The sequence below is a fragment of the Oncorhynchus gorbuscha genome, linkage group LG04 (genome assembly GCF_021184085.1).
Source record: "Oncorhynchus gorbuscha isolate QuinsamMale2020 ecotype Even-year linkage group LG04, OgorEven_v1.0, whole genome shotgun sequence".
NCBI classification, from domain to species: domain Eukaryota; kingdom Metazoa; phylum Chordata; class Actinopteri; order Salmoniformes; family Salmonidae; genus Oncorhynchus; species Oncorhynchus gorbuscha.
This window is the reverse complement of record NC_060176.1, coordinates 71,822,542-71,834,561: the sequence shown is the minus strand read 5'-3', so window position 1 is coordinate 71,834,561 and position 12,020 is coordinate 71,822,542. Positions and strand designations below refer to the sequence as shown.

At 45.8% G+C, this 12,020-nt stretch overlaps 1 protein-coding gene across 1 annotated transcript in view; it reads right to left on the bottom strand.

Moving 5' to 3' along the window:
- Positions 1 to 7,530: 7,530 nt before the first annotated feature.
- LOC124033048 (cotranscriptional regulator FAM172A homolog) overlaps positions 7,531 to 12,020 on the bottom strand; it is a 301,295-nt gene continuing 296,805 nt past the window's right edge. Inside the window, exons 9-10 of the mRNA XM_046344970.1 lie at positions 7,924 to 8,040; positions 7,531 to 7,551 (exon numbers count right to left, since the gene is read on the bottom strand). Of these exons, the coding sequence (XP_046200926.1) occupies positions 7,531 to 7,551; positions 7,924 to 8,040 (138 nt within the window). The remainder of the gene's footprint in view (positions 7,552 to 7,923; positions 8,041 to 12,020) is intronic.

Here is a 12,020-nt window from a genome sequence, read left to right as displayed (position 1 = left end):
GGCTATTACAGATGTATTGTTCTGGGTAATCATCACAAATAGAACACACTTAACATTCCAATTACGCACCATCTCCACCATTCCTCCAATGAATCAGAAATAGGAAATCTAGCAAGAAGAAGGCCAACACAACCTTGAAGCCCAAAACCTTTAGAACACCACCCACTAAGGAACACACATGCACACGCACGCACGTGACACAATTATAGACGGAGGAAAAAAGACAAGAAGAACAAAAGAAGTATAGAATATTAATAAAAAGAAGGAGAAATCTATTAAAAAAGGTGACATGAAGGAGAAATCTATTAAAAAAGGTGACATGAAGGAGAAATCTATTAAAAAAGGTGACATGAAGGAGAAATCTATTAAAAAAGGTGACATGAAGGAGAAATCTATTAAAACATGTGACATGAAGGAGAAATATATTAAAAAAGGTGACATGAAGGAGAAATCTATTAAAAAAGGTGACATGAAGGAGAAATCTATTTAAACATGTGACATGAAGGAGAAATATATTAAAAAAGGTGACATGAAGGAGAAATCTATTATAAAAGGTGACATGAAGGAGAAATCTATTTAAAAAAGGTGACATGAAGGAGATATCTATTATAAAAGGTGACATATGAAGGAGATATCTATTATAAAAGGTGACATATGAAGGAGATATCTATTATAAAAGGTGACATATGAAGGAGATATATATTATAAAAGGTGACATATGAAGGAGATATCTATTATAAAAGGTGACATATGAAGGAGATATCTATTATAAAAGGTGACATATGAAGGAGATATCTATTATAAAAGGTGACATATGAAGGAGATATCTATTATAAAAGGTGACATATGAAGGAGATATCTATTATAAAAGGTGACATATGAAGGAGATATCTATTATAAAAGGTGACATATGAAGGAGATATCTATTATAAAAGGTGACATATGAAGGAGATATCTATTATAAAAGGTGACATATGAAGGAGATATCTATTATAAAAGGTGACATATGAAGGAGATATCTATAGAAAAAGATGACATATGAAGGAGATATCTATAGAAAAAGGTGACATATGAAAGAGATATCTATAAAAAAAGGTGACATATGAAAGAGATGTCTATAAAAAAAGGTGACATATGAAAGAGATGTCTATAGAAAAAGGTGACATGAAGGAGAGATCAATAGAAAAAGGTGACATGAAGGAGAGATCTATAGAAAAAGGTGACATATGAAGGAGAAGTCTATAAAAAAAGGTGACATGAAGGAGAGATCTATAGAAAAAGGTGACATATGAAGGAGATGTCTATAAAAAAAGGTGACATGAAGGAGAGATCTATAGAAAAAGGTGACATATGAAGGAGATGTCTATAAAAAAAGGTGACATGAAGGAGAGATCTATAGAAAAAGGTGACATATGAAGGAGATGTCTATAAAAAAGGTGACATGAAGGAGAGATCTATAGAAAAAGGTGACATATGCAATGCCTGGCCAGTGTGATGGCGAGGTGTGTGTGACCGTGTGTGTTTGCTGGTATATGTGTGTGACTGTGTGTGTGTGTGTGTGTGCTGGTATATGTGTGTGACTGTGTGTGTGTGCTGGTATATGTGTGTGACTGTGTGTGTGCTGGTATATGTGTGTGACTGTGTGTGTGCTGGTATATGTGTGTGACTGTGTGTGTGCTGGTATATGTGTGTGACTGTGTGTGTGCTGGTATATGTGTGTGACTGTGTGTGTGCTGGTATATGTGTGTGACTGTGTGTGTGCTGGTATATGTGTGTGACTGTGTGTGTGCTGGTATATGTGTGTGACTGTGTGTGTGCTGGTATATGTGTGTGACTGTGTGTGTGCTGGTATATGTGTGTGACTGTGTGTGTGCTGGTATATGTGTGTGACTGTGTGTGTGTCATGCTGGTGAATGAGGACCCAAAAGCGACTTGGCGAAAACAGAGTATTTAATCCAGAATAAACTTTACAAAACAAAAAGCATAATACTACACGTAAAGACGAGAACAGACTGGAGACTTGATCGAGAACTGCAGGTTGCCTCGGGAAGGCACTTGAACCTAGCAGACTCAGACACCTGCTCACCACGCAGCATCTGAGGGAAACACGACACGACAGGGCAAAACATAGACACAGCACGGTGAATTATAAATGAGGATCCGACAGGGCAGGTACGGGAAACAAGGAGAGAAATAGGGACTCTAATCAGGGAAAAGGATCGGGAACAGGTGTGGGAAGACTAAATGATGATTAGGGGAATAGGAACAGCTGGGAGCAGGAACGGAACGATAGTGAGAAGAGAGAGCGAGAGAGTGAGAGAGGGAGGGGGAGAGAGAGGGCTAGAAAGAGGGAAAGAACCTAATAAGACCAGCAGAGGGAAACGAATAGAATGGGAAGCACAGGGACAAGACATGATAATAAATGACAAAACATGACAGTACCCCCCCACTCACCGAGCGCCTCCTGGCGCACTCGAGGAGGAATCCTGGCGGCAACGGAGGAAATCATCAATGAGTGAACGGTCCAGCACGTCCCGAGACGGAACCCAACTCCTCTCCTCAGGACCGTAACCCTCCCAATCCACTAAGTATTGGTGACCCCGTCCCCGAGAACGCATGTCCATGATCTTATGTACCTTGTAAATAGGTGCGCTCTCGACAAGGACGGGAGGGGGGGAGGAAAGACGAACGGGGGTGCGAAGAAAGGGCTTAACACAGGAGACATGGAAGACAGGATGGACGCGACGAAGATGTCGCGGAAGAAGCAGTCGCACAGCGACAGGATTGACGACCTGGGAGACACGGAACGGACCAATGAACCGCGGAGTCAACTTACGAGAAGCTGTCGTAAGAGGAAGGTTGCGAGTGGAAAGCCACACTCTCTGGCCGCAACAATACCTAGGACTCTTAATCCTGCGTTTATTGGCGGCTCTCACAGTCTGTGCCCTGTAGCGGCAAAGTGCAGACCTCACCCTCCTCCAGGTGCGCTCACAACGTTGGACAAACGCTTGAGCGGAGGGAACGCTGGACTCGGCAAGCTGGGAAGAGAATAGAGGAGGCTGGTAACCCAGACTACTCTGAAACGGAGATAACCCGGTAGCAGACGAAGGAAGCGAGTTGTGAGCGTATTCTGCCCAGGGAGCTGTTCTGCCCAAGACGCAGGGTTTCTGAAAGAAAGGCTGCGTAGTATGCGACCAATCGTCTGATTGGCCCTCTCTGCTTGACCGTTAGACTGGGGATGAAACCCGGAAGAGAGACTGACGGACGCACCAATCAAACGACAGAACTCCCTCCAAAATTGTGACGTGAATTGCGGGCCTCTGTCTGAAACGGCGTCTAACGGGAGGCCATGAATTCTGAACACATTCTCGATAATGATTTGTGCCGTCTCCTTAGCGGAAGGAAGTTTAGCGAGGGGAATGAAATGTGCCGCCTTAGAGAACCTATCGACAACCGTAAGAATCACAGTCTTCCCCGCAGACAAAGGCAGACCGGTAATGAAGTCTAGGGCGATGTGAGACCATGGTCGAGAAGGAATGGGGAGCGGTCTGAGACGACCGGCAGGAGGAGAGTTACCCGACTTAGTCTGCACGCAGTCCGAACAAGCAGCCACGAAACGGCGCGTGTCACGCTCCTGAGTCGGCCACCAAAATCGCTGGCGAATAGACGCAAGAGTGCCTCGAACACCGGGATGACCAGCTAACTTGGCAGAGTGAGCCCACTGAAGAACAGCCAGACGAGTGGAAACAGGAACGAAAAGGAGGTTACTAGGACAAGCGCGCGGCGACGCAGTGTGCGTGAGTGCTTGCTTAACCTGTCTTTCAATTCCCCAGACTGTCAACCCGACAACACGCCCATAAGGAAGAATCCCCTCGGGAACAGTAGAAGCCACAGAAGAACTAAACAGACGGGATAAGGCATCAGGCTTGGTGTTCTTGCTACCCGGACGGTAAGAAATCACAAACTCGAAACGAGCGAAAAACAACGCCCAACGAGCTTGACGGGCATTAAGTCGTTTGGCAGAACGGATGTACTCAAGGTTCTTATGGTCTATCCAAACGACAAAAGGAACGGTCGCCCCCTCCAACCACTGTCGCCATTCGCCTAGGGCTAAGCGGATGGCGAGCAGTTCACGGTTACCCACATCATAGTTGCGCTCAGATGGCGACAGGCGATGAGAAAAATAAGCGCAAGGATGAACCTTATCGTCAGACTGGAAGCGCTGGGATAGAATGGCTCCCACGCCTACCTCTGAAGCGTCAACCTCGACAATGAATTGTCTAGTGACGTCAGGAGTAACGAGGATAGGAGCGGACGTAAAACGTTCTTTTAGAAGATCAAAAGCTCCCTGGGCGGAACCGGACCACTTAAAACACGTCTTGACAGAAGTAAGAGCTGTGAGAGGGGCAGCAACTTGACCGAAATTACGAATGAAACGCCGATAGAAATTAGCGAAACCTAAAAAGCGCTGCAACTCGACACGTGACCTTGGAACGGGCCAATCACTGACAGCTTGGACCTTAGCGGAATCCATCTGAATGCCTTCAGCGGAAATAACGGAACCGAGAAAAGTAACGGAGGAGACATGAAAAGAACACTTCTCAGCCTTTACGTAGAGACAATTCTCTAAAAGGCGCTGTAGAACACGTCGAACGTGCTGAACATGAATCTCGAGTGACGGTGAAAAAATCAGGATATCGTCAAGATAGACAAAAACAAAGATGTTCAGCATGTCTCTCAGAACATCATTAACTAATGCCTGAAAAACAGCTGGCGCATTGGCGAGACCAAACGGCAGAACCCGGTACTCAAAATGCCCTAACGGAGTGTTAAACGCCGTTTTCCACTCGTCCCCCTCTCTGATGCGCACGAGATGGTAAGCGTTACGAAGGTCCAACTTAGTAAAGCACCTGGCTCCCTGCAGAATCTCGAAGGCTGATGACATAAGGGGAAGCGGATAACGATTCTTAACCGTTATGTCATTCAGCCCTTGATAATCCACGCAGGGCGCAGAGTACCGTCCTTCTTCTTAACAAAAAAGAACCCCGCCCCGGCCGGAGAGGAAGAAGGCACTATGGTACCGGCGTCAAGAGACACAGATAAATAATCCTCGAGAGCCTTACGTTCGGGAGCCGACAGAGAGTATAGTCTACCCCGAGGAGGAGTGGTCCCCGGAAGGAGATCAATACTACAATCATACGACCGGTGAGGAGGAAGGGAGTTGGCTCGGGACCGACTGAAGACCGTGCGCAGATCATGATATTCCTCCGGCACTCCTGTCAAATCGCCAGGTTCCTCCTGAGAAGTGGGGACAGAAGAAATGGGAGGGATGGCAGACATTAAGCACTTCACATGACAAGATACGTTCCAGGATAGGATAGAATTACAAGACCAATTAATAGAAGGATTATGACATACTAGCCAGGGATGACCCAAAACAACAGGTGTGAAAGGTGAACGAAAAATCAAAAAAGAAATAGTCTCACTGTGGTTACCAGATACTGTGAGAGTTAAAGGTAGTGTCTCAAATCTGATACTGGGAAGATGACTACCATCTAAGGCAAACATGGGCGTAGGCTTGTCTAACTGTCTGAAAGGAATGTTATGTTTCCGAACCCATGCTTCGTCCATGAAACAACCCTCAGCCCCAGAGTCAATCAAGGCACTGCATGTAGCACCCGAACCGGTCCAGCGTAGATGGACCGACATAGTAGTACAAGATCTAGATGAAGAGACCTGAGTAGTAGCGCTCACCAGTAGCCCTCCGCTTACTGATGGGCTCTGGCCTCTTACTGGACATGAATTAACAAAATGTCCATCAAATCCGCAATAGAGGCACAGGCGGTTGGTGATCCTCCGTTCCCTCTCCTTAGTCGAGATGCGAATCCCTCCCAGCTGCATGGGCTCAGTCTCAGAGCCAGAGGAGGGAGATGGTTGCGATGCGGAGCAGGGAAACACCGTTGATGCGAGCTCTCTTCCACGAGCCTGGTGACGAAGATCTACCCGTCGTTCTATGCGGATGGCGAGAGCAATCAAAGAGTCCACACTGGAAGGAACCTCCCGAGAGAGAATCTCATCTTTGACCACTGTGTGGAGTCCCTCCAGAAAACGAGCGAGCAGCGCCGGCTCGTTCCAGTCACTAGAGGCAGCAAGAGTACGAAACTCTATAGAGTAATCCGTTATGGATCGATCACCTTGGCATAGGGAAGCCAGGACCCTAGAAGCCTCCCCACCAAAAACTGAACGGTCAAAAACCCGAATCATCTCCTCTTTAAAGTTCTGGTAATTGTTAGAACAATCAGCCCTTGCCTCCCAGATAGCTGTGCCCCACTCTCGGGCCCGGCCAGTAAGGAGTGAAATGACGTAAGCAACCCGAGCTCTCTCTCTAGAGTATGTGTTGGGTTGGAGAGAACACAATCTCACACTGGGTGAGAAAGGAGCGGCACTCAGTGGGCTGCCCGGAGTAGCAAGGTGGGTTATTAACCCTAGGTTCTGGAGGCTCGGCAGGCCAGGAAGTAACAGGTGGCACGAGACGAAGACTCTGGAACTGTCCAGAGAGGTCGGAAACCTGAGCGGCCAGGCTCTCCACGGCATGGCGAGCAGCAGACAATTCCTGCTCGTGTCTGCCGAGCATGGCTCCTTGGATCTCGACGGCAGTGTTACGAGCGTCTGTAGTCACTGGGTCCATTCCTCGGTCGGATCCTTCTGTCATGCTGGTGAATGAGGACCCAAAAGCGACTTGGCGAAAACAGAGTATTTAATCCAGAATAAACTTTACAAAACAAAAAGCATAATACTACACGTAAAGACGAGAACAGACTGGAGACTTGATCGAGAACTGCAGGTTGCCTCGGGAAGGCACTTGAACCTAGCAGACTCAGACACCTGCTCACCACGCAGCATCTGAGGGAAACACGACACGACAGGGCAAAACATAGACACAGCACGGTGAATTATAAATGAGGATCCGACAGGGCAGGTACGGGAAACAAGGAGAGAAATAGGGACTCTAATCAGGGAAAAGGATCGGGAACAGGTGTGGGAAGACTAAATGATGATTAGGGGAATAGGAACAGCTGGGAGCAGGAACGGAACGATAGAGAGAAGAGAGAGCGAGAGAGTGAGAGAGGGAGGGGGAGAGAGAGGGCTAGAAAGAGGGAAAGAACCTAATAAGACCAGCAGAGGGAAACGAATAGAATGGGAAGCACAGGGACAAGACATGATAATAAATGACAAAACATGACAGTGTGTGCTGGTATATGTGTGTGACTGTGTGTGTGCTGGTATATGTGTGTGACTGTGTGTGTGCTGGTATATGTGTGTGACTGTGTGTGTGCTGGTATATGTGTGTGACTGTGTGTGTGCTGGTATATGTGTGTGACTGTGTGTGTGCTGGTATATGTGTGTGACTGTGTGTGACTGTGTGTGTGTGACATTTGCATCTCTCGCTTCCCTGTAGTCCTGGCGGTGGCTGTGGCTCTCATCTGTATGTGCATACTGAGTGAGCCCAGGTGCTGTCTATGGCAGAGGTCACACCAGAAAGGGCGAGAGCTAAAATGAAGCGACCCACACAAACACAGACACACTGGAGAAGAACAACCGTCTGGCTTATTTATTGACATCCGTCAGCAACAGAAAAGAAAAACAAGGAGGTGAGGGTTGGAGGGATCAGAAAAAACCTCCAAACCACTGGCTTGTAGCTGGACATGTGGTGCTACCGTAGCCTGTGCTCTGCTCTGCTCTCTAACATAGGAAATAGGATGTGTGTGGTTATAGCAAATCGGGAATCTGAGAATAATACAACCTGTTTGGCTACATATTGCCTCGTGCTGTCACTGTGGTCCAGCCACTGAAAGTAATTTAACATTGGTGTTAGTGTGTGTATGTGTATGTATGTGTGTGTATGTGTGTGTGTCATCTCACCTGCTGCAGCCACTCCTGGATGCTCTTGCTGGCATCCTGGTGCCAGATGTTGTGGACGGAGTCGGTCATGGCCACGGCACACACCCTGTCCTTTACCTGAGCTTCTCTCTGACACATCTGAGACAGAGGCCGAGAGAGAGAGAGAGAGAGAGGGAGGGAGAGAGATACAGAGAGAGAGATACCGAGAGAGAGAGAGAGAAATAGAGAGATACCGAGAGAGAGAGAGAAATACAGAGATACAGAGAGAGAGAGAGCGAGAGATACAGAGAGAGAGAGAGAGAGATACAGAGAGAGAGAGAGAGGGAGGGAGAGAGATACAGAGAGAGAGAGGGAGGGAGAGAGATACAGAGAGAGAGAGGGAGGGAGAGAGATACAGAGAGAGAGAGATACCGAGAGAGAGAGAGAGAGAGAAATACAGAGATACAGAGAGAGAGAGAGCGAGAGATACAGAGAGAGAGAGAGAGAGAGGAGGGAGAGAGATACAGAGAGAGAGAGAGGGAGGGAGAGAGATACAGAGAGAGATACCGAGAGAGAGAGAGAGAAATACAGAGATACAGAGAGAGAGAGAGCGAGAGATACAGAGAGAGAGAGAGAGAGATACAGAGAGAGAGATACAGAGATACAGAGAGAGAGAGAGAGATACAGAGAGAGAGAGCGATACAGAGATACAGAGAGAGAGAGAGAGCAAGATACAGAGAGAGAGAGAGATACAGAGAGAGAGAGATACAGAGATACAGAGAGAGAGAGAGATACAGAGATACAGAGAGAGAGAGAGCGAGAGATACAGAGAGAGAGAGAGAGAGAGACAGAGATACAGAGATACAGAGAGAGAGATAAAGAGATACAGAGAGCGAGAGAGATACAGAGATACAGAGAGAGAGAGAGCGAGAGATACAGAGAGAGAGAGATACAGAGAGAGAGAGAGATACAGAGAGAGAGAGATACAGAGAGAGAGCGAGAGATACAGAGATACAGAGAGAGAGAGACAGAGATATAGAGATACAGAGAGAGAGATAAAGAGATACAGAGAGCGAGAGAGATACAGAGATACAGAGAGAGAGAGAGCGAGAGATACAGAGAGAGAGAGAGAGATACAGAGATACAGAGAGAGAGAGAGCGAGAGATACAGAGAGAGAGAGAGAGAGAGAGACAGAGATACAGAGATACAGAGAGAGAGATAAAGAGATACAGAGAGCGAGAGAGATACAGAGATAAAGAGAGAGAGAGAGCGAGAGATACACAGAGAGAGAGAGAGAGATACAGAGAGAGAGAGAGAGTGAGAGATACAGAGAGATAGAGAGAGATACAGAGAGAGATACAGAGAGAGATACAGAGAGAGAGAGAGAGAGAGAGAGATACAGAGAGGGAGAGACAGACAGAGAGAGAGAGATACAGAGAGGGAGAGATACAAAGATACAGAGAGAGAGAGTGAGAGATACAGAGAGAGAGAGAGAGAGAGAGAGAGAGAGATACAGAGAGGGAGAGATACAAAGATACAGAGAGAGAGAGAGATACAGAGAGAGCGAGAGAGAGATACAGAGAGGGAGAGATACAGAGAGAGAGAGAGAGAGAGAGACGGAGAGACAGATGGACACTTTAGAGATAGACTAAAATGATGTAACAGTAGAATGGACTCCAATGATACAACAGTAGCATTGACTCTAGCGATGTACCAGTAGCATTGAATCCAGGAATGTAACAGTAACATTGACACCAGTGATATAACAGTAGAATTGACTCCAGTGATGTAACAGTAGCATTGACTCCAGTGACATAACTGTAGCATTGACTCCAATGATGTAACAGTACAATTGACTCCAGTGTTGTAACAGTAGCATTGAATCCAGGAATGTAAAACGTAGAACTGACTCCAGTGATGCAACAGTAGCATTGACTCCAATGACATAACTGTAGCATTGACTCCAGTGATGTAACAGTAGCATTGTCTCCAGTGATATAACAGTAGCATTGACTCCAGTGATGTAACAGTAGCATTGACTCCAGTGATGTAACAGTAGCATTGACTCCAGTGATGTAACAATAGCATTGACTCCAGTGATGTAACAGTAGCGTTGACTGTAGTGATGTAACAGTAGCATTGACTCCAGTGATGTAACAGTAGCATTGACTCCAGTGATGTAACAGTAGCATTGACTCCAGTGATGTAACAGTAGCATTGACTCCAGTGATGTAACATTAGCATTGACTATAGTGATGTAACAGTAGCAATGACTCCAGTGATGTAACAGTAGCATTGACTCCAGTGATGTAACAGTAGTGTTGACTATAGTGATGTAACAGTAGCGTTGACTATAGTGATGTAACAGTAGCGTTGACTATAGTGATGTAACAGTAGCATTGACTCCAGTGATGTAACAGTAGCATTGACTCCAGTGATGTAACAGTAGCGTTGACTATAGTGATGTAACAGTAGCGTTGACTATAGTGATGTAACAGTAGCGTTGACTATAGTGATGTAACAGTAGCATTGACTCCAGTGATGTAACAGTAGCATTGACTATAGTGATGTAACAGTAGCGTTGACTCCAGTTTATGTAACAGTAGCGTTGACTATAGTGATGTATCAGTAGCGTTGACTCCAGTGATGTAACAGTAGCGTTGACTATAGTGATGTAACAGTAGCATTGACTCCAGTGATGTAACAGTAGCGTTGACTCCAGTGATGTAACAGTAGCGTTGACTCCAGTGATGTAACAGTAGCGTTGACTATAGTGATGTAACAGTAGCGTTGACTCCAGTGATGTAACAGTAGCATTGACTCCAGTGATGTAACAGTAGCGTTGACTCCAGTGATGTAACAATAGCGTTGACTCCAGTGATGTAACAGTAGCGTTGACTATAGTGATGTAACAGTAGCGTTGACTATAGTGATGTAACAGTAGCGTTGACTCCAGTGATGTAACAGTAGCATTGACTCCAGTGATGTAACAGTAGCGTTGACTATAGTGATGTGTAACAGTAGCGTTGACTATAGTGATGTAACAGTAGCGTTGACTATAGTGATGTAACAGTAGCGTTGACTATAGTGATGTAACAGTAGCGTTGACTCCAGTGATGTAACAGTAGCGTTGACCATAGTGATGTAACAGTAGCGTTGACTCCAGTGATGTAACAGTAGCGTTGACTATAGTGATGTAACTGTAGCGTTGACTCCATTGAGGTAACAGTAGCGTTGACTCCAGTGATGTAACAGTAGCGTTGACTCCAGTCATGTAACAGTAGCGTTGACTATAGTGATGTAACAGTAGCATTGACTCCAGTGATGTAACAGTAGCGTTGACTCCAGTGATGTAACAGTAGCATTGACTCCAGTGATGTAACAGTAGCATTGACTCCAGTGATGTAACAGTAGCATTGACTATAGTGATGTAACAGTAGCGTTGACTCCAGTGATGTAACAGTAGCGTTGACTATAGTGATGTAACAGTAGCATTGACTCCAGTGATGTAACAGTAGCGTTGACTATAGTGATGTAACAGTAGCGTTGACTCCAGTGATGTAACAGTAGCGTTGACTATAGTGATGTAACAGTAGCGTTGACTCCAGTGATGTAACAGTAGCGTTGACTATAGTGATGTAACAGTAGCGTTGACTATAGTGATGTAACAGTAGCGTTGACTCCAGTGATGTAACAGTAGCGTTGACTATAGTGATGTAACAGTAGCGTTGACTCCAGTGATGTAACAGTAGCGTTGACTATAGTGATGTAACAGTAGCGTTGACTATAGTGATGTAACAGTAGTGTGGACTCCAGTGATGTAACAGTAGCGTTGACTATAGTGATGTAACAGTAGCGTTGACTATAGTGACGTAACAGTAGCATTGACTCCAGTGATGTAACAGTAGCATTGACTCCAGTGATGTAACAGTAGCATTGACTCCAGTGATGTAACAGTAGCGTTGACTATAGTGATGTAACAGTAGCGTTGACTATAGTGATGTAACAGTAGCGTTGACTATAGTGATGTAACAGTAGCGTTGACTATAGTGATGTAACAGTAGCGTTGACTCCAGTGATGTAACAGTAGCGTTGACTATAGTGATGTAACAGTAGCGTTGACTCCAGTGATGTAACA